General features: G+C 42.9%; 1 protein-coding gene across 1 annotated transcript; it reads left to right on the plus strand.

Annotated features, from left to right (window-relative positions):
• The first annotated feature begins 5,660 nt into the window (after positions 1 to 5,660).
• Positions 5,661 to 19,210, plus strand: LOC133620203 (myosin-4-like). Its single transcript, XM_061981488.1, has 39 exons — positions 5,661 to 5,886; positions 5,965 to 6,108; positions 6,209 to 6,365; positions 6,441 to 6,468; positions 6,538 to 6,646; positions 6,707 to 6,799; positions 6,872 to 6,935; positions 7,013 to 7,111; positions 7,170 to 7,273; positions 7,355 to 7,493; positions 7,881 to 7,999; positions 8,171 to 8,320; positions 8,450 to 8,620; positions 8,687 to 8,993; positions 10,160 to 10,236; positions 11,234 to 11,321; positions 11,424 to 11,541; positions 11,611 to 11,734; positions 11,812 to 11,948; positions 12,018 to 12,273; positions 12,374 to 12,616; positions 12,679 to 12,855; positions 12,930 to 13,075; positions 13,249 to 13,339; positions 13,427 to 13,816; positions 13,901 to 14,027; positions 14,106 to 14,224; positions 14,294 to 14,490; positions 14,561 to 14,744; positions 14,836 to 15,001; positions 15,390 to 15,514; positions 15,581 to 15,889; positions 15,956 to 16,159; positions 16,380 to 16,505; positions 16,577 to 16,747; positions 16,820 to 16,924; positions 16,989 to 17,084; positions 17,173 to 17,304; positions 17,377 to 19,210. Exons 1-39 carry the CDS (start codon positions 5,683 to 5,685, stop codon positions 17,398 to 17,400), a joined length of 5,820 nt encoding a protein of 1,939 aa, XP_061837472.1. The 5' UTR covers positions 5,661 to 5,682; the 3' UTR covers positions 17,401 to 19,210.
• The last annotated feature ends 6,012 nt before the right edge of the window (positions 19,211 to 25,222 follow it).

Genomic DNA, 25,222 nt, shown 5'->3' on the forward strand with positions numbered 1-25,222 from the left:
GCAGTACAGCCTGAGGGATCGAAGGTCACGGGCTTAGCTGCTTACGTGCAGTGATATCTCCAGATTCTCTGAACCCTTTGATGATATTACGGACCGTAGATGGTGAAATCCATAAATTCCTTGCAATAGCTGGTTGAGAAAGGTTTTTCTTAAACTGTTCAACAATTTGCTCACGCATTTGTTGACAAAGTGGTGACCCTCGCCCCATCCTTGTTTGTGAATGACAGAGCATTTCATGGAATCTACTTTTATACCCAATCATGGCACCCACCTGTTCCCAATTTGCCTGTTCACCTGTGGGATGTTCCAAATAAGTGTTTGATGAGCATTCCTCAACTTTATCAGTATTTATTGCCACCTTTCCCAACTTCTTTGTCACGTGTTGCTGGCATCAAATTCTAAAGGTAATGATTATTTGCAAAAAAAAAAAAAAGTGTTTATCAGTTTGAACATCAAATATGTTGTCTTTGTAGCATATTCAACTGAATATGGGTTGAAAATGATTTACAAATCATTGTATTCCGTTTATATTTACATCTAACACAATTTCCCAACTCATATGGAAACGGGGTTTGTATATGTATGTGAACGTGCGTGTGGATGTATACATTGTATTTGTGTATGTATGTGTGAGCTCACGTACCATTGTAAGCGCGTGTATACCTATGAATAATTGTGTGTATGTGCGTATGTATGTATGTGTGTACAATTTATTTGTCTCACAGTATGTGCGGGAGCCAAAGTACGGCCTATAGCTTAGACCGTGGACGTGTTAGTTTTCTGTCCTGCAGGAGGGCTGTGACAGAACACATCTCTTGAAGTTATGGCGCCATTATATGGTCATTATTATTATTATTATATCATCATCATTATTATTGTCTTGGCTTCTTTAAGTATTCACTGCATCACCAGTAAAAACAATCCCTTCTTTCGGGGCTGCGCTTCCTCGTTGCCTTTGATTCATGAGCTGTCCGCTCGCCGCATATCACATCGGCACATCTTCCGCTGAGGACAACAAATACTGTACGTGCGGCCGGCGCCGAGTGACCCCCGAGGGCCCGACGTGGCAGAACCGAGCCGCAACTGAAAATACCCCAAATAGCTCCGAGGCGCTTGCGACCTCGTTGAACTGCGCTGGCGTTTAGCGGGTTTTTGTGCATGGACAACAACTTGGTGTTTGTATCGTGAAGATGGAGAGAAAAGTACGGCCTTTATACGGCTGGAGCCTATCACAGCTGGACAAACCCTAACAAGTCATAGCAGTAATTATGCTAATTGAAAATGAGCAATTGCAACAATCAAGGTTCTCCTCACAGTTGTTACATAACAACACACCATGCAGGCCATCAGATGGCCAAGAGTGTGTGTGTGTGTGTGTGTGTGTGTGTGTGTGTGTGTGTGTGTGTGTGTGTGTGTGTGTGAGACGCTGACACACTTCCACCAGCGGCTCAGCTTTCCTTCCAGATGTTTAGCAGAGACGAGCCGCTGCGAGAGGAGGAGACGTGTCAGCTGAGCGCTGACAAAGTGTCTCGCAGCGTCTCAGCGGGTTCGGGCCTGAAGCCATCGGAGGGAAGAGAACCATCTGCTTTGTGCTCACATGTTAGCTAGCAGCTGCCACAGCTCATTAGGACACGCGGTACACTTTAGCGCAGCGTGGACGTCATCCAGCACTGACAGCGTGCACAATGCCGCGTGGAGGGGGCGTGGCTACGTGCTTCACGATACATGTGGACGGCGTGGTGCGGTTTGGGAGAGTGGCCGTGTCAGCAACCTGAGGGTTCCTGGTTCGATCCCCGGCTTCTACCACCCTAGTCATGTCCGTTGTGTCCTTGAGCGAGACACTTCACCCTTGCTCCTGATGGGTCGTGGTTAGCGCCTTGCAGTGGAAATAGTGTCAAAGCGCTTTGAGTGACTTGAAGGTAGAAAAGCGCTATACAAGTATAACCCATTTACCATTTACATGTGGATCCCACCCCACAGCACAGTTGCATGGGAAGGGGCGTGTCTTCAAAAAGGGGCATGGCTCTATCTTTATGAAATTGCATGGCTTTATGCTCCATGGTTCATGGTTCCACAGTCCTTCAAGTGACCTGTATCGCCTCCTTGCTGGGTGCAGACATACTACTTCTATACAAGGGGTCTGCAACTTGCAGCTATTGAGCCGCATGCAACTCTTTTATCCCTCCGTTGTGGGTCTATCTAGTTCAGGGGTGAAGGCGAGCTACTTTTCAATTGATCAAGTCGAGGTGATCTACCTCTAGGGCAGTGGTTCTTAACCTTGTTGGAGGTACCGAACCCCACCTCTTTCTTACGCGCATTCCCCAAACCCTTCTTTAGTGAAATACTTTTTTTTTTTTTTTTCAAATTCAAGACCAAGTTATATGTTTTTTTACTGGTGCACAAAATGAACCGTGCATTAACATCACCTTGTTCAAAGAACAAAACCAACACAGTGCATGAACTCACAACAAATTACACACCTGCAAATCAGATGGAAAATTAGAGGGAACATTGTTTGGGGGTATCCATTATACACCGATAGGGAGAAGTTTTTATTTACACGATGAGTCGGGTGTGTCTTGACCTTCGCGGCGCAGGCTCCGCCAAACCCCTGAGGCCGACTCACCGAACCCCTAGGGTTCGATCAAACCCAGGTTAAGAACCACTGCTTTAGGGTTGCAAAATTCCGGGAATATTCAAAATTGGAAACTTTCCATGAGAATTAACGGGAATATATGGGAATTAACGGGAAATTAATGGGAATAAACATTGAATGCAACATGCTAGATCTTGCAGCATGATTATTAGCTAAAACAACCTGATTTAATGCAAATTCAGTTGAATTTCAACCCTGCACTGTGCATTCTTCCAGCACATGTGCAGATAACTCCCAGCATGCTACACACTACAGCAGGGCTATTGAGGCCACACTAGTATTTGAGCCCAAGAACTTCATCCAGTCAGCTAAGTTTTGATTATACTACTGGGGTAAATATATTTGATATATGGTATTTAAGTTTAATAGAGGTGTAATTGCTTGTTACTGTATGACTGTAGACTACTCCAGCAGACTTCCACTCAAGCTAGCTAGCTAGCTGTTCCTGTACTTGTTAAATGATTTTGGGGCCAATATCTCTAGCTAGCTAGTTTTATGTACGACCACAGTCTCGTAATGAACCGAAAAACATTTCTCTGTTAGCTGTGATGCTAATTTTCTCTATGTTAAATCCCATTCATTTATGCTAACAACATTAGCGATCCGAATTTAACTTTTTTGTGATCTGTAAAGTTCAACTAGAAAACACTAAATCAAAACGTGTAGTTTCCTCTGCCTTCTGTTCTGCTAGCCATTCCGTTGTCATACAAGAATGTAGGTTATAGTTTGATTTAGCATGCTGATTGAGTGTTCATTTATTCATCTAGGCTATTTCTATTCATTTGTCCATCAGTAACATATTTTTAAAGACTACTCCAATTGTTAAGCTGACTATTTATATCTGTGTGTGGCTTTGCATTAGTGTTTTACAAGCTTCTCATCTTATTCTACAGAATAAGATGGACGGTGTCCAACTTTGAATAATCAAAAAATGGTAAAAATTTCCCAATTTACCGGAAACTTTCCACCCCTTTGCAACCCTATCTACCTCATTCATATATATAATTTGTATTTTTTTATTTATGAAAGAGATGTTTTTGTTAACTAGTTAAAGGTGTCGAATGATAATACAAGCCTGTTTAACACATATAGATTCCTTTCTTTCATGAAGTCAAGAATATAAGTTGGTGTATTACCTGATTCTGATGACTTGCATAGATTGGAATCAGACAGTAGTGCTGAGAACGTCCACATTTTCAAATGGAGGAGAAAAAAAAGTCCTCCTTTCTGTCCAATACCACTTGAAAGTGGTTGGTATTATGCATCTTATTTGTCCAGCTTCCATACTCGTTTTTACACACTTTACAAGAAATACATTGGTGGCAAACTCCGTAGCTTGCTAGCTTGTGCACGCCAGCTTTCTGAGACTCTTATTTTGTTAGCGCAGGCAGGATGAAGCAGCGCTTTTATTGTGAAGACAGGAACTGTGCAGTCGGTCTTTGAGTCTGTTGAAATAAAAAGTGTTTCCCGCCTTCCTGTCGGTCAATTTTTCTTAATAACAAGACCCTCGGGTGCCTTGAATGTCAATCAAGTGAGGAAAGTGACGTCATAGTGAAGATTGATTATTTCAAATTTTTAGGTCTATTTTTTTAATGCCTGGTTGGCGATCGACTGACACAACCTCCGCGATCGACCGGTAATGGGCACCCCTGATCTAGTTTATGCTTCTGTGTAGTGCATTCACTATGCTGTCCCATCGTCATCAGCTTTTTAAAGTTCTGCAACAGCCATTCAATTCTAGGGTCAGTGTTTTCTGGCGATAAACCATGACATTTAAAGCTGGGGTACCTAAGTTATATTCTTTAATAAAAAAAAAAAATCATATTAGCATATCATAACAGTAATCATTTCTGAAAAAAATCGTACGTCTGTGTGCTGTCTGTGCCTTATTATTAAGTATTTTAGTAAATAAAACCCCGAAAGAAAAAGTAATTTGTCCACATGGATTAGAGAAAGGAGGGGTGAGCAGAGCCCACGAAGGGCGGGGCTTGTAAGGACTAATCAGACTGAATGCAAGACAGCAAAATGGTGTTGTTTATTTTTGAGTCCGCAAACCAAAACAAAGCCAACATGGAAGCAAATATAATATTTACTGACTTGTAACGTGCGTCAAGACGAGATGACGCTCGAAAGACGAGCGGCGACAGGAAGCGCAGGAGACGCTCGCGCGGCCAGCCAGCAGTTGTCCTGAGGACAACACATTTTCTTGTGTTGCGGTCTGATCAACGGCGGCGTGCTGATCGTCCTTCACAGAAGACAAGAAGCTGGTAAAGAAGACCCAAATAGCCTTGAACTCTGACCTGCGTTAAGCACAGAAAGAGTACAGCCAACAATCCAACACCTCAAATTAAAATCAACAGATTTCAAATGAAGCATGTGATGCTGCTAAAATAATGACGTTGACATGTGAGAAGATGAGGGGTCAAAGGTAACGCTGCATCGAGTGTCATGGCGCCAGCTTCCACAATGCACTGTTGACTTTGGAGCGCCGCCTCCTGAATCCAGGCTTTGGTGGCCTTTGTTTCCTGGCCAGCTGCTGTCAGTAATCCAGACAAAAACATCTTCAAATGCTCCTCAGCTGTTTGCCTGATCCATGAAAAAACAACTCGAGTGAGACCTCCCTGTTCCTGCCTAATCACAGGAAATGATCACACGAGTGCAGCGTGTAGTTCAATAACAATTTGACACTTTGTGATTTTGGACTATTCCTGGAGTCTTCCTGGAGGACTTGTTGAGATGATCATGAATTTTTGCAATCATATCCGTCAAACAACAATAGAGAAAGAATGTGATGTTTGTTCTAAATATAACAAGAACTCTGATCCGTCCTCATCCAGGAGGAGCAGCAGGTTCCGGAACCTAAAGCCAACATGTGATCGTAGGGCAGGACGTCCCTTGCATCAAGGACGACGGTGTGGTATAAAAGACGTGATGTTGGGGATCTCACCTTCATCTTCACGCTGACTTCCTGTAGTTCAGGTTCAGACGCTCTTCTCAGCTTGTCTCTTACCTCTCAGCACGAGACCATGAGTACCGATGGCGAGATGGCGATCTTCGGGCCGGCCGCCCAGTACCTCCGCAAATCCGAGCGGGAGAGGATAGAGGCGCAGTCCCTCCCCTTTGACAGCAAAACGGCTTGCTTTGTCTGTGAGGACAAGGAGTTGTACGTCAAGGCCACCGTGCAGGACAAGGCGGACGACAAAGTCACCGTCAAGACGGAGGACGACAAAGTGTGTGGACACAAGAGAATTGTTTTATTAATTTGTCTTCTCAGTCGGGTTGTCTTCTGATGTAATTTTTGTCCACAGACGTTGATTGTGAAGGAGGACCAAGTTTTTCCCATGAACCCGCCAAAGTTTGACAAAATCGAGGACATGGTCATGATGACGCACCTTCACGAGCCCGCCGTTCTCTTCAACCTGAAGGAGCGCTATGCTGCCTGGATGATCTATGTAGGTCCAAATAAGTATTTTTCTCTTAAATAGACCAGTTTGTCCTCAAATCATACTTTTACCAACAAGTCTAACCTGTAAGTGTTGGTTTGGAACGTAGACGTACTCTGGTCTCTTCTGCGTAACGGTCAATCCCTACAAATGGTTGCCGGTCTACAACCCTGAGGTGGTCCAGGCCTACCGAGGCAAGAAAAGGATGGAGGTTCCTCCTCACATCTTTGCGCTGTCAGATAACGCCTACCAGTTGATGCTGACGGGTAGGTTGGCGCCACAACGACAAACTTCCTGTCCTTGTTGTTTTGCTCACACAAGCTCTTTGTGTTCTCCTGTAGATCGTGTGAATCAGTCCATCCTCATCACGTAAGCAGACAAAGTTATTATTTCTAGTGGCAGAGAGGTGACGTTAGCTGTTGACTTTATCGTTTCCAGTGGAGAGTCTGGTGCAGGAAAGACAGTCAACACCAAGCGGGTCATTCAGTACTTTGCTACCATTGCCGTGTCCGCAGACAAGAAGAAAGAGAACAACAGTAAAATGAAGGTTGGTTGTAGATGTTGTATGGTGGCGGACAAATCGATTGGTTAATCGCATTGTCCACAGGGAACGCTGGAGGACCAGATCATCCAGGCCAACCCTCTGCTGGAAGCTTTTGGGAATGCCAAAACCGTGAGGAATGACAACTCTTCTCGCTTTGTGAGTCTTTTGGCTCAGTATCTCGTCAAAAGTCGCTCCTAGCCGACACTAAAGTAGTTTTTTCTCAATCAGGGTAAATTTATACGCATTCACTTTGGCGCCACCGGCAAACTGGCGTCTGCGGATATCGAAACATGTAAGTTTGTAAAAGATGTTTCATTCCAAATGACATAAATCACATGAAGAAGAAAAAAATTATTTCCATGATGAAAGATCTGCTGGAGAAGTCCAGAGTGTCCTTCCAGTTGGCAGCCGAGAGAAGCTATCACATCTTCTATCAACTAACATGCAACAAGAAGCCAGAACTCATCGGTAAGAGAACCACGATATCATCTCCATGCTACAAACACTTAATCTTGTTTACCTTCAGACCTGCTCCTCATCAGCACCAACCCCTACGACTTCGCCTTCATCAGCCAGGGCGAGATCTGCGTCAAAAGCATTGACGACGCAGAGGAGCTAATGGCGACTGACGTGAGTGTCGCCACGAGGGGTCTTCTACTCTTAAAGGAGCGACGGACCACTGAAAAACAGGTCGAATTGTTTGTGCTGCAGGAGTCCTTCGACATTTTGGGCTTCACTTTGGAAGAAAAGATGTCCGTCTACAAGCTGACTGGTGCAGTGATGCATTATGGGAACATGAAGTTCAAGCAGAAACAGCGAGAAGAGCAGGCGGAGCCAGACGGCACTGAAGGTGAGGACATCCATCAGAGTAACCTATGAATCTTGACAACATCACATTGATGTTGCATTTCACTTTGTTTTGCTAACAATACTTCTGATGCAAATAAAAGACGTTGAACTTGCACATGTGTACCAACTGTGCTCAACTGGGCTTTTATTTGGTTTGATTTGCTGTCATTGTTTCTGTATTCTTTTTGCACTACACAATCACAAACTGTTCTATTCTATTTATAATCTATTGCTATTAACCTATGCTATTTTTAACCTATTCTATTGACATTGTTATACACAGTACATACTATCGCTCTTGTGGCACTCACTGGGCACAAATCTGGTACCTTGCTATAACAATGAAGTTCCTTGAGTTCTTGAATCAATTGTTGATTAAAAACCGCAGAGGCTGACAAAGCAGCTTATCTGATGGGTCTTAACTCTGCTGACCTGCTGAAGAACCTCTGCTACCCCCGCGTGAAGGTGGGCAACGAGTACGTCACCAAAGGACAAAATGTGCAACAGGTACGACCATCTAACATCTGACATTTTACATGTCACGCTTGTGGGTGACATGCGAACACTTGACTGCGGCACAATTATGAAATTTGACACCTGCTTTTAAATTTGACTAGAACTGTGCTTTAATTGATACTTTCATTCCACAAATTGACACAAATATTCTCCTCCTTTCAGGTGTACAACGCCATTGGAGCTCTGGCTAAATCCGTGTATGAAAAGATGTTTTTGTGGATGGTGCAGCGCATTAACCAGCAGCTGGACACCAAGCAGCCCAGGCAGCACTTCATTGGCGTTCTCGACATTGCTGGCTTTGAAATCTTTGACGTAAGTCATCCTCTCACCGAGAAGACATGATGTTCTCTACTGGTCATTTTCCAAACTTCATTTGTTCTATTGTTCTAACATTTATCGGCCTGAGCTTATTGAGTTGAGTGAGTAGTAGCTTCTCCATAGTTCAACAGCATGGAGCAGTTGTGCATCAACTTCACCAACGAGAAGCTGCAGCAGTTCTTCAACCACCACATGTTTGTGCTGGAGCAAGAAGAGTACAAGAAGGAAGGAATTGACTGGGAGTTCATTGACTTTGGCATGGACTTGGCAGCCTGCATCGAGCTCATTGAGAAGGTGAGATGATCCCTTTGCTCTGCTGGGATGTCAATGTAAGGTCACTCAAGTGTGTTTGTCCACCAGCCAATGGGCATCTTTTCCATCCTGGAGGAGGAGTGCATGTTTCCAAAATCAACTGACACCTCCTTCAAGAACAAACTTTATGACCAACATCTGGGCAAGAACAGCTGCTTCTTGAAGCCCAAAGTGGTCAAGGGCAAGCCTGAGGCTCACTTCTCTCTGATGCACTACGCCGGCATGGTGGACTACAATATCAGCGGCTGGCTGGAGAAAAACAAGGATCCCTTGAACGATTCTGTGGTGCAACTGTACCAGAAGTCATCAGTCAAAATCCTTTCAATAATTTACGTCAGCTTCTCTGCCTCCGACGGCAAGTTTTCATGATATCTTCTGCACGTTCACAAACTGTTCAAACATGAAAGATATGAGAAACATACCGCATTTTCCAGACTATAGAGCGCATCGGTATACAAGCCGGAATTTATAGAAGAAAAAACATTTTCCATATATTACCCGCACCGGACTATAAGCCGCAGATATATATGGGGCGGTATAGCTCGGTTGGTAGAGCGGCCGTGCCAGCAACTTGAGGGTTGCAGGTTCGATCCCCGCTTCCGCCATCCTCGTCACTGCCGTTGTGTCCTTGGGCAAGACACTTTACCCACCTGCTCCCAGTGCCACCCACACTGGTTTAAATGTAACTTAGATATTGGGTTTCACAATGTAAAGCGCTTTGAGTCACTTGAGAAAAAGCGCTATATAAAAAAAAATAAAAATAAATGTAATATACGTTGTGATATTAGTTAAATATTTTGTAAATGTTTATTTACATACTGTCATTGTTTACAAACAGTGTCTGCAACACGGCAGTAAAACAGCTGATCAAACACAACAGAAGTCATCGTCATGGACCCACTAGCTGCAGCAGCTAGCTCTCCAATCAGCTAAACAGACTCAATAACTTCACGCCGACATTTTGGTGAATTTATGGAATAATTTGTTAAATTGAAGCAATACAAACAGAATGCCATTGTAAGGTACTAATACTTACACAGACACCCGTAAATGTGTTAGCATACTAGGTAATGCTAACAGCGCTAGCTTCATCACATTAGGATAGCATGTGCAAATATGCATGAAAACACTGACTGACGTCACACATGGGACAGTTTAATACGTATTAATTGTCTTAGTTATATTGTAAAATTCACAAACGTTGCTTGGAGTGATAAATGAAGAATCCTTTCGAGCAAAACATTTGGTTCAGGCATTAAAACAAGAAGTACATTTTCAACCTGCAACACCTGCAGTGAGCGAACTCGTCCAAAAGATGGTGCCATAGCACAAACAATAACATATCATTCCTGTGTTGGGTATAATTAAAACTATTGAACACAAAACATTATGGCCATTAGGGAAGAAAAATCCATAAATTAGCCGCACCGTTTTATTAGCTGCAAGGTTCAAAGAGTAGGAAAAAAGTAACAGCTTATAGTCTGGAAATTACGATATTTTGAACACGCTTCATACATGCAGATGCACCTGCTGGAGGAGCCAAGAAAGGGTCGAAGAAGAAGGGAGCATCTTTTCAAACAGTATCAGCATTGTTCAGGGTACGAATATTTTAACACTGAAGTCAAACGTTACTAATCATCACAAACATTAGTAAACATTACATAATCAAGATGTTAAAACTAGAGATGTCCGATAATGGCTTTTTTGCCGATATCCTTAATTACAGATACCGATATCAACCTATACCGATATATACAGTCGTGGAATTAACACATTATTATGCCTAATATTGTTGTGATGCCCCGCTGGATGCATTAAACAATGTAACAAGGTTTTTCAAAATAAATTAACTCAAGTTATGGAAAAAAATGCCAACATGGCACTGCCATATTTATTATTGAAGTCACAAAGTGCATTCTTTTTTTTTAACATGCCTCAAAACAGCAGCTTGGAATTTGGGACATACTCTCCCTGAGAGAGCATGAGGAGGTTGAGGTGGGCGGGGTTGGGTGGGGCGGGGTTGAGGTGTGTGTGGGGGGTAGGGGGTAGCGGGGGGTGTATATTGTAGTGTCCCGGAAGAGTTAGTGCTGTAAGGGGTTCTGGTTATTTGTTCTGTTGTGTTTATGTTGTGTTACGGTGCGGATGTTCTCCCGAAATGTGTTTGTCATTCTTGTTTGGTGTGGGTTCACAGTGTGGCGCATATTTGTAACAGTGTTAAAGTTGTTTATACGGCCGCCCTCAGTGTGACCTGTATGGCTGTTGACCAAGTATGAATGTCATTCACTTGTGTGTGTGAAAAGTGATTGGGCCGGCACGCAAAGGCAGTGCCTTTAAGGTTTATTGGCGCTCTGTACTTCTCCCTGCGTCTGTGTACACAGCGGCGTTTTATAAAGTCATACATTTTACTTTTTGAAACCGATACCGATAATTTTGAAACCGATACCGATAATTTCCGATATTACATTTTAAAGCATTTATCAGCCGATAATATCGGCAGTCCGATACTATCGGACATCTCTAGTTAAAACCAAACAAGATGTCAAATGCTTTGCGAAAGTCTTTGGGAAGAACCTCTTGTGTAATTATTCCTTGCAGGAAAACCTCGGGAAGCTCATGACCAACCTGAGGACCACTCATCCACACTTTGTCAGATGCCTCATTCCAAATGAGACAAAAACTCCAGGTACATGTTCTCACCTTCACCAAAATGCAGCAAAGTCATGATGCATGACGTTTGTTGTTGAGACACGCATTACTTGATTTCATGAATGAATGTGCTCCACAGGCATTATGGAAAACCACCTGGTCATCCACCAGCTGCGCTGCAACGGTGTGCTTGAAGGCATCCGCATCTGCAGGAAAGGATTTCCCAGCAGGATTCTGTATGGAGACTTCAAACAGAGGTAAGCAGAAAGTTCACATTAACATCTCCCTTGAATAAGTTTCTTTAAGGAGTACTGTTGCTTTTCCAGATACAGGATTTTAAATGCGAGCGCAGTTCCAGAAGGACAGTTCATGGACAACAAGAAGGCTGCAGAAAAACTTCTGGGCTCTATCGATGTGGACCACACACAGTACAAGTTTGGACACACTAAGGTTCTGAATGATTGAGCGTGATGAAAAGATAGCAATGCTCAACAAGTCAACTTTATTCACCTCGTTGTTTCTTTCAGGTGTTTTTTAAAGCCGGCCTGCTGGGTGCTCTGGAGGAAATGAGAGATGAGCGCTTGGCTCAGGTTGTGATGTCCACTCAGGCGCTGTGTCGAGGGTACCTGATCCGGCTGGAATACCAGAAGATGATGGCCAGGAAGTAATTATGTTTGCTGTAGAATCACACTCGCTAGTGCTGTAAATCTAGCATGCGCTGTTCTCTCCTTAGGGAAGCCATCTACACCATCCAGTACAACTTCCGTTCCTTTATGAACGTCAAACATTGGCCGTGGATGAAGCTGTACTTTAAGCTTAAACCTCTGCTGAAGAGCGCTGAGGCTGAGAAGGAAATGGTCCAAATGAAGGTGGACCACACAAAGCTCAAAGAAGATTTGGCCAAGTCAGAAAACCGGCGGAGAGAAATGGAGGAGAAAATGGTCTCCGTTGTACAGGAGAGGAACGACCTTCTCCTCCAAGTCCAGGCGGTAAGTTTCAGACCATTCACAGTCAGGTCCAATGAGCATTTCCCTTGTAGTATAACAACCGCTGTAGCTATCAAGCTCCTCATCTTGTGTCCTTTGTCAGGAGGCAGACAACCTGCTGGATGCTGAGGAGCGATCTGAGGGACTAATCAAGAGCAAGATCCAACTAGAGGCCAAGTTAAACGAAGTAATGGAGAGACTGGAGGATGAAGAGGAGTTGAATGCCGAGCTGACGGCCAAGAAGCGAAAGCTGGAAGATGAGTCCTCAGAGCTAAAGAGGGACATTGATGACCTAGAACTGACCTTGGCCAAAGTTGAAAAAGAGAAGCACGCCCTGGAAAATAAGGTGAGTGGACCATTCTGCACGCCTAACAAGATGTATCACTTCTCACTAACTTCTGACTGAAGGTGAAAAACCTGACGGACGAGATCATGAGTCAGGATGACAGCATCAGCAAACTGTCCAAAGAGAAGAAGGCTCTACAGGAAGCCCATCAGCAGACCTTGGATGACCTGCAGTCCGAGGAGGAGAAGGTCAACATCCTCAGCAAGGCCAAAGCTAAACTGGAGCAGCAGGTTGACGAGGTTAGCCGCTGCCTAGTCACTAAGGCAATAACGACTTTGGTGTGCTGCTGTCAAAAGTTCCGCTATTCTTGTAGCTGGAGGGTTCGCTAGAGCACGAGAAGAAGATCCGGATGGAACAGGAGAGAGCTAAGAGAAAGCTGGAAGGTGATCTGAAACTTTCCCTTGAGTCCATCATGGATCTGGAAAATGAGAAACAGCAGCTGGACGAGAAGCTTAAAAAGTATACCCCCTCCTAAAGCCTCTTAGAAACCTTCCTGTGTTGATATTATTTTTTTCTTCAGGAAAGCTTTGTTTAGAGCTGACTTTTTAATTTAAATCTCATTGACATTGACTTGATTTATTTTGATCCTATCAGCCTTGGTAGCTTCTTATTCAGCTAAACTTCTTCTCCAGGAAAGACTTTGAGGCCTCGCAGCTGCAGACCAAAGTTGAGGATGAACAAGCTCTCAGTTCACAGCTCCAGAAGAAAATCAAAGAGATCCAAGTGAGAGATTTTGTCTCTGCCTGACTCGAGGCCAAAACTAAACTTCTTTATAAGGCTTAGTTTGTTGACATAATTTGTCATTCGCAGGCCCGAACTGAAGAACTAGAGGAGGAAATGGAGGCTGAGCGTGCCGCTCGAGCCAAAGTAGAGAAGCAGAGGTCGGATTTGTCTCGAGAGCTGGAGGACATCACAGAGAGGCTGGAGGAGGCGGGAGCTTCTACTGCAGCTCAGGTTGAGTTGACCAAGAAGCAGGAGGCCGAGTTCCTCAAACTGCGCAGAGAGCTGGAGGAGCGTTCACTGCAGCACGAGGCCACGTCTGCCGCCCTGCGCAAGAAGCACGCCGACAGTGTGGCTGAGCTGGGGGAGCAGCTGGACAACGTCCAGAGGGTCCGGCAGAAACTGGACAAGGAGAAGAGTGAGCTTAGGCTGGAGATGGACGACCTGTCCGGCAATTTGGAATGTGTTGCAAAAGCCAAAGTGAGGCGGGGTAACTTGCATGTTTTATCACGACAGCGCGACAAATTGGACATGCTGACAGGAAACTGTCTTCCTCTAATTAAGATTCATTCAGAGAAGATGTGCCGCTCCCTAGAAGATCAGCTGAGTGAAGTTAAAGCCAAAGAGGACGAGCAGCAGAGATTAATAAACGACCTTTCTAGCCAAAACACTCGGCTGCAGACCGAAAATGGTAAACAAGACCTGAACCTGTCGGCATCACCTGTATGTCCTTCATGGTTGTCATTGTTTGTTTCCACGTGTGCAACAGTTGAAATATCTCGCCAGCTGGAGGAGAAAGACGCTCTCCTCTCTCAGCTCACTCGGGGAAAACAAGGCTTCCTACAGCAGATCGAGGAGCTTAAAAGGTTTCACGAGGAGGAGGTCAAGGTGAGCACGGACCTAAAAGTCATGTGAGACAGAACAACACAAGATGCCATGCCTGCCATTTGTCTGAAGGCAAAAAGCGTGCTGGCCCACGGCTTGCAATCCAGCCAACATGACTGTGAGCTGCTGAGAGAACAGTATGAGGAGGAGCAGGAGGCCAAAGCCGAGCTCCATCGCTGCCTTTCCAAGGCCAACAGCGACGTGGCTCAGTGGAGAACTAAATACGAGACGGATGCCATCCAGCGTAACGAGGAGCTGGAGGAAGCCAAGTAAGAAGTGCTGCTTCAACAGGGGACGGGGCCTTGTGGCATTTCACAAGACATGTTTTTTTTTCTGCAGGAAAAAGCTGGCTCTGCGTTTGCAGGAAGCAGAAGAAGCTGTGGAAGCGGTCAACTCCAAGTGCTCGTCTCTGGAGAAGACAAAGCAGAGGCTGCAGGGAGAGGTGGAGGACTTAATGATGGAGGTCGAGAGGTCCAACGCCGCTGCCGCCACTTTGGACAAGAGGCAGAGAAATTTTGATAAGGTCTCGGTGTTTACAGCTCTTGCTACAAGAGTAACATCATTGACATCTGTAGGTACAACACCTAAAATATATTTAACTCATCTTTCTGCAGGTTATAGCTGAGTGGAAGCAGAAGTATGAAGAGGGTCAGGTAGAGCTGGAGTCAGCTCTTAAAGAAGGCAGGTCTTTGGGCACTGAGAACTTCAAGATGAAGAATGCCTTCGAAGAATGTCTGGAACAACTGGAGACGCTCAAGCGGGAAAATAAGAACTTACACCGTACGGCCTGCACTAAGTCGAATCTAGTTTTAATACAAGGACAGTGGTTTTCAAAGTACCAAGTACCACCTCAGAAAACACTTGGCTCTCCAAGTACCACCATAAGGACCAACATTAAAATACAGTAGTACATAGTAGGCCTAAGTATTCATTAAAAACAAGGCTTAGGTATTATTTAACAAGTATATTTTATATTTTTGGCCACTGAAACATCACACAGTAACACTGTGTTTAAATATAGGAAAATAAAACACTGTACTTTAATAAAGTGATTATTTGTCGTACCACTAGATGTAGCCTGCATACCACTCGTGGTACATGTACCACAGTTTGAGAATCCCTGTACTAGGACATACAGTAAGAACTAACCCTGGCGTTTTTATTCCAGAGGAGATTGTGGATCTCAGTGAGCAGCTAGGAGAAATGGGAAAAAACATCCATGAGTTGGAGAAATCCAAGAAGCTGGCTGAGCAGGAAAAGTTGGAGGCCCAGACGTCTCTAGAGGAAGCTGAGGTGAACGGACGTAGTCCACAACGTTGTCTATCTCTGCTCCTTGTGACCACCAGTGTCTCTCTGCAGGCCTCTCTAGAACATGAGGAGTCCAAGATCCTGCGAGTCCAGCTGGAGCTCAACCAGGTCAAGAGTGAAGTGGACAAGAAGATAGCTGAAAAGGATGAAGAGCTCGAGCAAATGAAGAGAAACAGCCAGCGGGTCATTGACACCATCCAAAGCAACCTGGATGCCGAGGTGAGGAGCAGGAATGATGCGCTGAGAGTCAAGAAGAAGATGGAGGGAGACCTGAACGAAATGGAGATGCAGCTAAGCCATGCCAACAGACAGGCGGGCGAGGCCCAGAAACAGCTGAGGAATGTTCAAGTTCAACTGAAGGTGAGCAAAGTCTGCCAGCATGTGCAAACATGACGCTCTTACCAAGCTCTTTGTATCGCCGCTCAGGAGGTCCAGATCCATCTCGCCGATGTGCTGAGCAGCAACGACGACATGAAGGAGCAGGTCGCCATGGCCGAGCGCAGGAGCAACCTACTACAGGCGGAAATGGAGGAAGTGAGAGCCGCTCTTGAACAAACGGAGAGGAGTCGCAAATTGGCCGAGCAGGAGCTGCTGGACGCCTGCGAGAGGGTTCAGCTTCTCCACTCGCAGGTTTGAACATCCAAAAACACTTGGATTGTAGATGCCCCAGAACATCCATAGTCGCTCTCTCTCAGCACAATCAGATGTTCAGCTTGAAGAGCGCAACCCTACGCAACTACAGATAATGAAGACCAAGAATACGATGACAAATAATAATGAATAATGACAAATGTCAACTAATACTGACAATATATGAAACACTATCTATTTGTACTTCCATTTATATCAGAATACCAGTTTGCTCAACAGTCGCAAGAAGTTGGAGGCAGACTTGTCTCAGATTCAAGGAGAGGTGGAAGACAGCGTCCAAACAGCCAGGAACGCAGAGGAGAAAGCCAAGAAGGCGATCACTGACGTACGTTCCTTCTCCAACCTAAACCTTCCCTCCGAAGGCAGCAATGTAACAATCATGGCTGCAAATCGCAGGCCGCCATGATGGTTGAGGAACTGAAGAAGGAGCAGGACACCAGCGCTCACCTGGAGAGGATGAAGAAGAACCTGGAGACCACCGTCAAGGACCTACAGCAGCGTCTGAATGAGGCAGAGAGCCTCGCCATGAAGGGCGGCAAGAAGCAGCTCCAAAAACTAGAAGCGAGGGTGAAATATACGCTGACCTGCTGAAAAGAGGAAGAGCGAAATGTCTCCATGATTATATCTTCTGGTTTGCAGGTGCGGGAGCTGGAAAACGAGCTGGAGACGGAGCAAAGACACGGTTCTGATGCCGTCAAAGGGTCGCGCAAGCTCGAGCGCAAGATTAAGGAACTGACTTATCAGGTAACAACTCACGCCATTTGCTTCTTTTCTACAAACTCACAGACACCGGTGTTCCTCCACGTAGTCAGACGAGGACAAGAAGACGGCCATGAGGCTGCAGGAGCTGGTGGACAAACTCCAGTTGAAGGTGAAAGTGTACAAGCGGCAAGCCGAAGAAGCTGTAAGTGCGACACTTTGGCGATCCAACCTTCGAGCGACTCATCAAAGCTACGGGCCGTAGCGTTGACAAGTCGCTCGATGTCACACAGGAAGAGCAGGCCAACGTGCACCTGACCAAACTGAGGAAGGTGCAACACGAGCTGGAAGAGGCCGAGGAACGAGCAGACATCGCCGAGTCTCAGGTCAACAAGATGAAAGTCAAGAATCGCGACATGGCCAAGGTGTGACGGCTGAGGCGTTTAATTCATCTTCTATGAATTGCAACATCACACTAGCTAACATTTGTCTTTTAGCACAACAAAGACAGCAAGGAGTAGTCGTCCCTGGCGGCCTTTTGTGAGGACAACGTCTGCTGAGAACCATAGGAGTTTGCCACGTGCTCCAAAAACCGACACACTCGCAAACAATTATGGGTTATTGGTTTTCAGTGAATTGTCAGGATTAGGGTTGGAACAGTTCACAAAATTCACAGTTTGGATTTTGTTATGGTTTTGTGACATGGGTTTTAGTTGGGGTTCAATGCACATTTATGTTTTTAATACCCTAGAATATCATATATCTCAATAATCCACAATTAACCTTTATCTATTGTGATTCTTACGAAGATATAAATACAACTTAAAAATGGCACCTAAAGTTCTGACCCTTGCAATAAATGCAAAAGTCCATACATTTATTGATACATCAGTGATTCTCTGTAGTAATGCATGATTGCATGATTGTCCAGTTTTGCCTGAAAGGGAGTGGGAAGAAGATCATTTATTTAATCCCACCCCTAGTTCTCCATTCAGTGATTATTCACATGAGTTTCACTGTTACTTTGTTCAAGGATTATAATACAGATGTTGTATCATAGTGGCATTACCACAGGTAACAATAATTATTACACTGTAACAATAATTTGTATCAACAATGTAGCAATAATGAATATACCAACAATAGTAATAGACAAAATGCAAACAATGGTAATAGACAACATAGCAATAATGGTAATAGACAACATAGCAATAATGGTAAGGAAACATTGAGAACATGTTAACACTTTGAGACAGAGTACAACAGCAGGTCAAATTAAAGACCCTCATCTCTATATTTGAACCAGACCCAGGTTTGTATAATAGTTTAAATCGATTAATAGTTTGGCATTGCTTGTGTTGTAAGTCCAGTTTGTTCCATAGTTTTACTCCGCATACAGACACACAAAAACGTTTACGAGTGGTTTGAGCTCTCGGCAATAAGAAATATCCAAAACCTCTCAAGTTATGAGCCTGCACTCGTCTTATAAAAAAACGTTGTAGATTAGGCGGCAATAATTTGTTAAATTCTTTATATAAGGTTATTAATGTATTATATTTAACAAGGTCATTACATTTGAGCAACTTTGATTACATAAACAGATTATGAGTATGTTTTTAAATAACCAACGTTGTGAATGATCCGCACTGCTCTTTTCTGTAATATGATCAGAGGATGAATTGTGTTGTGGTAAGTATTCACCCATACTTCAACACAGTATGTAAGGTATGGGAGTACCAAGGTGCAGTATAGAGTACGGAGTGCATTTTCATTGAGGTATAGTTTTTGCTTTGTTTATAATTGAGAGGCTTTTGGAGATTTTTGTTTTAATGTGTCTGACATGAGGTTTTCATGATAGTTTACTATCAATTATTACTCCCAAAAATGTATTCTCATTTACGATTTCAATTTGGGTACCATCAATACTTATTTTCTGTTCAGATATTATGTTGCGATTTCCAAACATCACTATCTTAGTTTTATTTATATTCAAAGATAATTTATTTGTGTCCATCCATTTTTTTTACTATGTTTAGTTCTGTGTTTACTGTATTTATGAGCTCATTATAGTCATCACTACTGTAGAATATATTTGTGTCGTCTGCAAATAGTATACATTTCAGTACTTTGGATGTATTAAACATATCATTAATATATACATTAAACGGTTTTGGCCCCAACACGGACCCTTGGGGGACACCACAAGCAATGCCAAGAGTATCAGATAAAAATTGACCCATTTCACTCAAACACAGTGTCACTGTTCAAACTGTGTGTGATGTTACAGTTGCCAAAAATAAAAAATATATTTGTTATGAAAAATATCTGCCTTGTTTTTAATGAATACTTAAGCCTACTATGCCACTGTATTTTAATGTTGGTCATTATGTTGGTACTTGGAGAGCCAAGTTTTTTCTGAGGTGGTACTTGGGGGTGCGGGGAAAGTTTGAGAACCACCACATCATTGGGCAAGTGTTCCCAGTATTTCAAGTCAAAGCATATTAGTGTAAGACAGCTGAGATAGGTTCCAGCACCCCCCACGACCTCGAAAGTACTTAAATAACTAATATGTGCAGACTAATAAATAATTGTGCAGTGGTGAATAGAACAAAGAGCAAAAAAAGATGATGACGTGAGCATGAGTTATACATTCACAGTGACAGATGAGTTCCAGAGTTATTTCACGGTGTCCGTCTGATTGATAGCCTAAAGCGGGGGTCAGCAACCCCACGGAATTTTTGGTTTTAATATATTTTCTGTAGGAGAACAAACATGACACAAACCTTCCTAATTGTTAGAAATCCCACTGTTTATGTTAAACATGTTTCACTGATGAGAGTATTTGGCAAGCACCATTTTGTTCTACTAATTTCAGCGATCCTTGAACTCATCGTAGTTTGTTTACATGTAGGACTTTCTCCGATGCTGCTACAGAAAGACGTGTTTTCTGCCACTCCTTCTTTGTCTCATTTTGTCCACCAAATGTTTTATACTGTGCGTGAATGCACAAAGGTGAGCTTTGTGGATTGTATTGATTTGCTGGAGTGCTTATCAAGCATATTTGGTTATTCCATGACTGCAATCTAATCGATGCTAACATGCTATTTAGGCTAGCTGTATGTACATTTTGCATCATTAAACCTTGTTTGTAGGTATATTTGAGCTCACTTAATTTTCTTGACTTATGTCCTCTGTGTATTTCATTTATATGCATTTATGATAGTTATATGCATTTCTGATAGTTGTTCCAGACCACAGCAAACGTTACCCAGCTTGCAAAGATTGTAATAAATCCATTAGAAGACGACAGCCTGCCATTTCCTTAAACTTGGACACACACATCTATACCTTTGGCCATTCTGAGACAGTAATTTCCAGAAGTTATCTCATCCTGTGCAAAGCCTCCATTTTACTAATGATTTCCAATGTTGCAAAAATGTGTAGAATAAAAATTAAAATACATTTCTGTCAACGTGTCATGATCTGTGGTCCGAATCATGTTGTGTTTTGTTATTTTCTGTTTGTTTTTTAACTCCAATAGTTCCTGTTTTTTGGTGCACTCTTGTTTGTTTTGGTTGCCATGGTGGCATATGATTTTCACCTGCCACTGGTGTTCGTACGCTCACCTGGCTCTAATCAAGAGACTATTTTAAACCGCCGTTGCCAGTCTGTCGGTCTGGCGACATTGATTCTTTTCATGCCACAGTTCATGCTGCTCTTGTCATGCGATTGTTCGCTTCATGCCTTGTATACGTAAGTTTTGTTCATTCATGCCACAGCTAGTAAGTTTTACTTGCCATAGTTTACGCTAAGTGTTAGTTTAGCTCCAAGGGCGATCAGCGCGTTGTGCCTTCGTCTTGTGTTCTGTTTTTGTAGTACTTTGAGTTTGAGATTAAATCATGTTTTTACCTGCACGCCTTGTTCGGAGTAGTCAGTTTGCTTCCTGGGAAAACAATCCTCGCAGTAAGTTGCGTAAACCCCCTCGCCATGACACAACGAAGATTTGCGTCAGCCTTTGATAGTAGGCTAATATAGCTAATATAGACACTTACATCATGTGTTGTCTTCATTATAACACTTATATAAGACTTTTAAAGTAATTTTGATAGTAGGCTAATATAGCTAATATAGACACATCATGTGTTTCCTTCATTATAAGACTTATACTAAGCTTTTAATTTTTTGCAGCTCCAGACAGATTTTTTATAATAATTTTTTGGTCCAATATGGCTCTTTCAACATTTTGGGTTGACGACCCCTGGCCTAAAGAAAGAAACGGTTCTCATTACGGCTTGTTTTGGCGTACTGGAATTTGTAACGCCTGCCTGGAGGGGAGGACTTTGAACAGTTTGTGACCAGGGGTCTGCAATGATGCTACCTGCCCGTTTCCTGACCCTGGACCAGTATAAGTCCTGGACAGGGTTGAGGTGGACACCGATGATCTTTTCTGCAGTCCTGATTGTCCGTTGCAGTGTGCGTGTGCCCAGCTCGGTTGCAGATCCAGACCAGACAGTGATGGAGGTGCACAGGATGGACTGAGTGATGGAGGTGTAGAACATGGTCAGCAGCTCCTGGGGCAGGTTGAACTTCTTGAGCTGACGCAGGAAGTACATCCTCTGCTGTCGGATTGTGTCTATGTGGGAGGTCCACTTTGGGTCCCGTGAGATTGTGGTTCTAAGGAACCAGAGAGTGTCCCCAGTAGACACTGTGCTGCTCAGAATGGTGAGGGAGGCCTTCTCCTGAAGTCCATAGTCTTGAGCGGGTTCAGCCCCAGATGGTTCTACCAGCTGTTCCACTTCTCGTCTTGTTACAGTCCTGTCGGCAAACTTTATGTGGATGCCGAGGCTCAAACTTTCCAAAAGGTTGTAAGCAATATATTCCGCACCATTGCTGCTTTTGAAACGTAATGACATAACTACGCCCATGCATAACACACACACTGGCTTCTTTGTGTTGTTAGCTAATAATAGCAATTTGGCTAGCTAAGATTAGTTATCATTTAAGGTTTGTTCTAGAACAGTGGTTCTTAACCTTGTTGGAGGTACCGAACCCCACCAGTTTCATATGCGCGATCACCGAACCCTTCTTTAGTGAAAAATAATATGTTGTTGTTTTTCAAATTCAAGACAAAGTTATATGTTTTTGGTAACACTTTAGTATGGGGAACATATTCTAAGTAACAAAGAATTAATTTAGAGTTTTTTGGACACTAGGGGAACATATTCTAAGTAACAAAGACTTAATTTAGAGTTATTTGGTTAGGGTTAGGGTTAGGGTTAGAGGGTTAGGGCCATGGTTAGAGGGTTAGGGCCATGGTTAGAGGGTTAGGGTTATAATAAGGCCGTGCCGAATAAGGCATTAATAAGTACTTAATAATTATTAGTTAAGAGCCAATATGTTACTAATTTGCATGTTAATAAGCAACTAATTAATGGTGAATATGTTCCCCATACTAAAGTGTTACCATGTTTTTTTACTGGTGCACGAAATGAACCGTGCATGAACATCACCTTGTTCAAAGAACAAAACCAACACAGTGCATAAACTCACAACAAATTGCACACCTGCAAATCAGTCTGACTTCTGCTGTTGTCGTATCCGTAATACGCCGATAGTATGGCGTCACATTAGTGCCAAAAATCCGAGCGCATAAAAACTGTTATCGCGCGCTGATTCCCCACTTCGTGCGCGCGCGACACCATTTTGCGCGAGCGTGGTGCCTTTTTGCGCGCGCGCGCGACGCCTTTCTGCGCGCTCTCTGTGTACTCCTGGCATCTCTCCTCGCGCTGTCATGTTTCTTTTTGGCACTTTGGGAGCATTTTTCATATGACCAATCATTCTCCAGTGTAGCAACGTTGTAGCCATCTTACCTCGGACAGCTAGCCTCAATCATTACATTGATGTCAATGGTACATGTACTAATTCAATTACCATAACTTGCTCAATTTTCGACCAATTTACAAACGGTTTGCCTTGTTACAAATCTTATTACATGTAGATATGACATAGGATGCTGTACCTGTTGAAATTACCTCTTTCGCTTTAAAAAAAAAAAAGACTTAATTGTGCAACATAGTTGTGTAGGGTCAGTGTTAGTCAGTTCTCTGATTATTTTAAACTGTTTCAGAATACATTATTAAAAGCTATTTTTAACATTTTAAAAACAAAATTCAAAGATTATTTCATTAATTTTATTGCTGAATCAAAATAAATTCCATAAATTAGAAAACAAATGTTCAAGAAGAAGTGAAAATATAAAATAATGTTATGGTTGGATGTTATTGCTGGTGGACCAGTTCTGGCTGAAAGATGTGATTATGGTGTTTGTTGTCTTATTATTTATTTGGGTCACATTTTGTATTACCCTGTATTGTGTTTATGTGGTATGAAATAACCTTCATCAGCGCGCGACATTTTTTTATCCACTTCTTCCTCCGTAAATCTTGATACATATTGACGATGACCCGCCCTGCTATACTTCTGATTGGCTCTGAGCATTTTTCAGCATTTTTCGCCTGACCAATCAGAAGGAGGGGGCCGTCCAAGCATACCCGCCCCCAAAGTGCCAAAAAGAAACATGACAGCGCGAGGAGAGATGCCAGGAGTACACAGAGAGCGCGCACAAAGGCACCACGCGCGCGCAAAATGGTGTCGCGCGCGCGCACGAAGTGGAGAATCAGCGCGCGATAACAGTTTTTATGCGCTCGGATTTTTGGCACTAATGTGACGCCATACGATAGGGAGAAGTTTTTATTTACACGATGAGTCGGGTGTGTTTCGACCTCCGCCGACTCACCGAACCCCTAGGATTCGATCGAACCCAGGTTAAGAACCACTGTTCTAGCATGACTGCAAATTGTTAGTTGCTTCTCTTGGACTATATTTGTGTACATGTGTGGAAGACAGTAACAAGCATGAACACCAGACTAATTCCTCAGACCGAAGATCAAGTTTTATATAATATAATTTGTGTTTGTGAAAATATATATACATTTTAAAAGTATATACATACATATATGTTCTGATAACCACTAATTTTGCCGATCATTTACAATCCTTATGTAAGATAAGAACACATATGTTTTTCTTTTTATATACATTCTAAATGAGTACACTACTGCGCCCATAAAGCTCTCTAAAAACATCCAAATAACGCCAACAATACTCCATTTACATCTCATGACCTGAATATTACCCAAGTATTAGCGATACTGGTGTTATAAGCGCTGACGTTAACAAAGTACTTTTAGCGGCGCTGTGATCACAGAGAGCTAACTTGCTTATGCTGCTATATTGACATATTGAGGTGCTGCATCGCCTCTGAATTGGTGAAAGTTAATTCTAGATTATAAATCATGCCTCTCACCTGGATAGTAGAAGGTTGTGGACATAAACCGAGAAGTTGGTCAACTTTGACATCTAACTTAGACGCAGAGATGGCGAGAAAGACACAAAGAAATGCTTGATTTTGGCACTTTTCTTTTTTTTAACTCTTTCTGAGGATTTATTAATATTTCTTCATATGAACGGGAAGATATGAACATTCCATCAGTCGGCATCCCAGTGAGAGCAGACATTGTACAGTAAGTGATTGTTTTATTATGTTCATAGTTTGTATATCTTGTTGAGCACTTAGCAATACTGCTACATGATGCTCAGTGTTTCACTAAAGCTGCATCTGTTTAGCACACAGCTTATAAAACTTGTAGATCATCCTCCTTATATTTAGGTTAAAAAATATGTGTTATTGGATCATCATTTATCCCAAAGTAGTTTTTGTAGTCTTCCATGAAGTCTGTCATGATTAGTATTGTTGTTGATGTTGATGTTGAAGAGAAAAGTGAATTTTGTGATGCATCTGTGAATTGAATACGCCGCCGCCGCAAGCTTAAAATGAAGAAAATATGTCAATATTACATTATGAATGTTACTAGATTACATACCGGTATATGCTTACAGCGTGTATGTAAAACCTAGGAGTTTTCTGAATGTTTTTAGAGCGCTTTATAGGAAGAATACAGCGACTGCCATTGCCTCCATGGTTAGCTGTTCAATGTTGAAATGTAAAATATGTTTATTTTCATAAATGCTATCATGAATGCAAGACAAAAGGACACATTTGAATGTTTATTTCTTTGAATTACAGTAAATTGACATAATACTGACTGCATGAATGAACATATAGTAAATGTGAAACTAAACACACAGCATAGTGACATAACTAACATCATTGATCCAACATGTATTTAGCACCATTGATTTAACAGCATTTATTTAAAGACCATACGATGGCGGTCGTCATGTCCAAATTATTTTTTATATTTGTGTTGCGAGCGCTTACAA

This window comes from Nerophis lumbriciformis, linkage group LG24 (assembly GCF_033978685.3).
Source record: "Nerophis lumbriciformis linkage group LG24, RoL_Nlum_v2.1, whole genome shotgun sequence".
NCBI classification, from domain to species: domain Eukaryota; kingdom Metazoa; phylum Chordata; class Actinopteri; order Syngnathiformes; family Syngnathidae; genus Nerophis; species Nerophis lumbriciformis.

Bases quoted from the DNA above. Each gene is read 5' to 3' on its own strand.
- LOC133620203 (XM_061981488.1), top strand. From the start codon at position 5,683: ATGAGTACCGATGGCGAGATGGCGATCTTCGGGCCGGCCGCCCAGTAC. The intron at 12,856-12,929 runs GTTAGCCGCTGC...CTATTCTTGTAG, and splicing joins TGGAGCAGCAGGTTGACGAG to CTGGAGGGTTCGCTAGAGCA. The intron at 14,745-14,835 runs GTCTCGGTGTTT...ATCTTTCTGCAG, and splicing joins GGCAGAGAAATTTTGATAAG to GTTATAGCTGAGTGGAAGCA.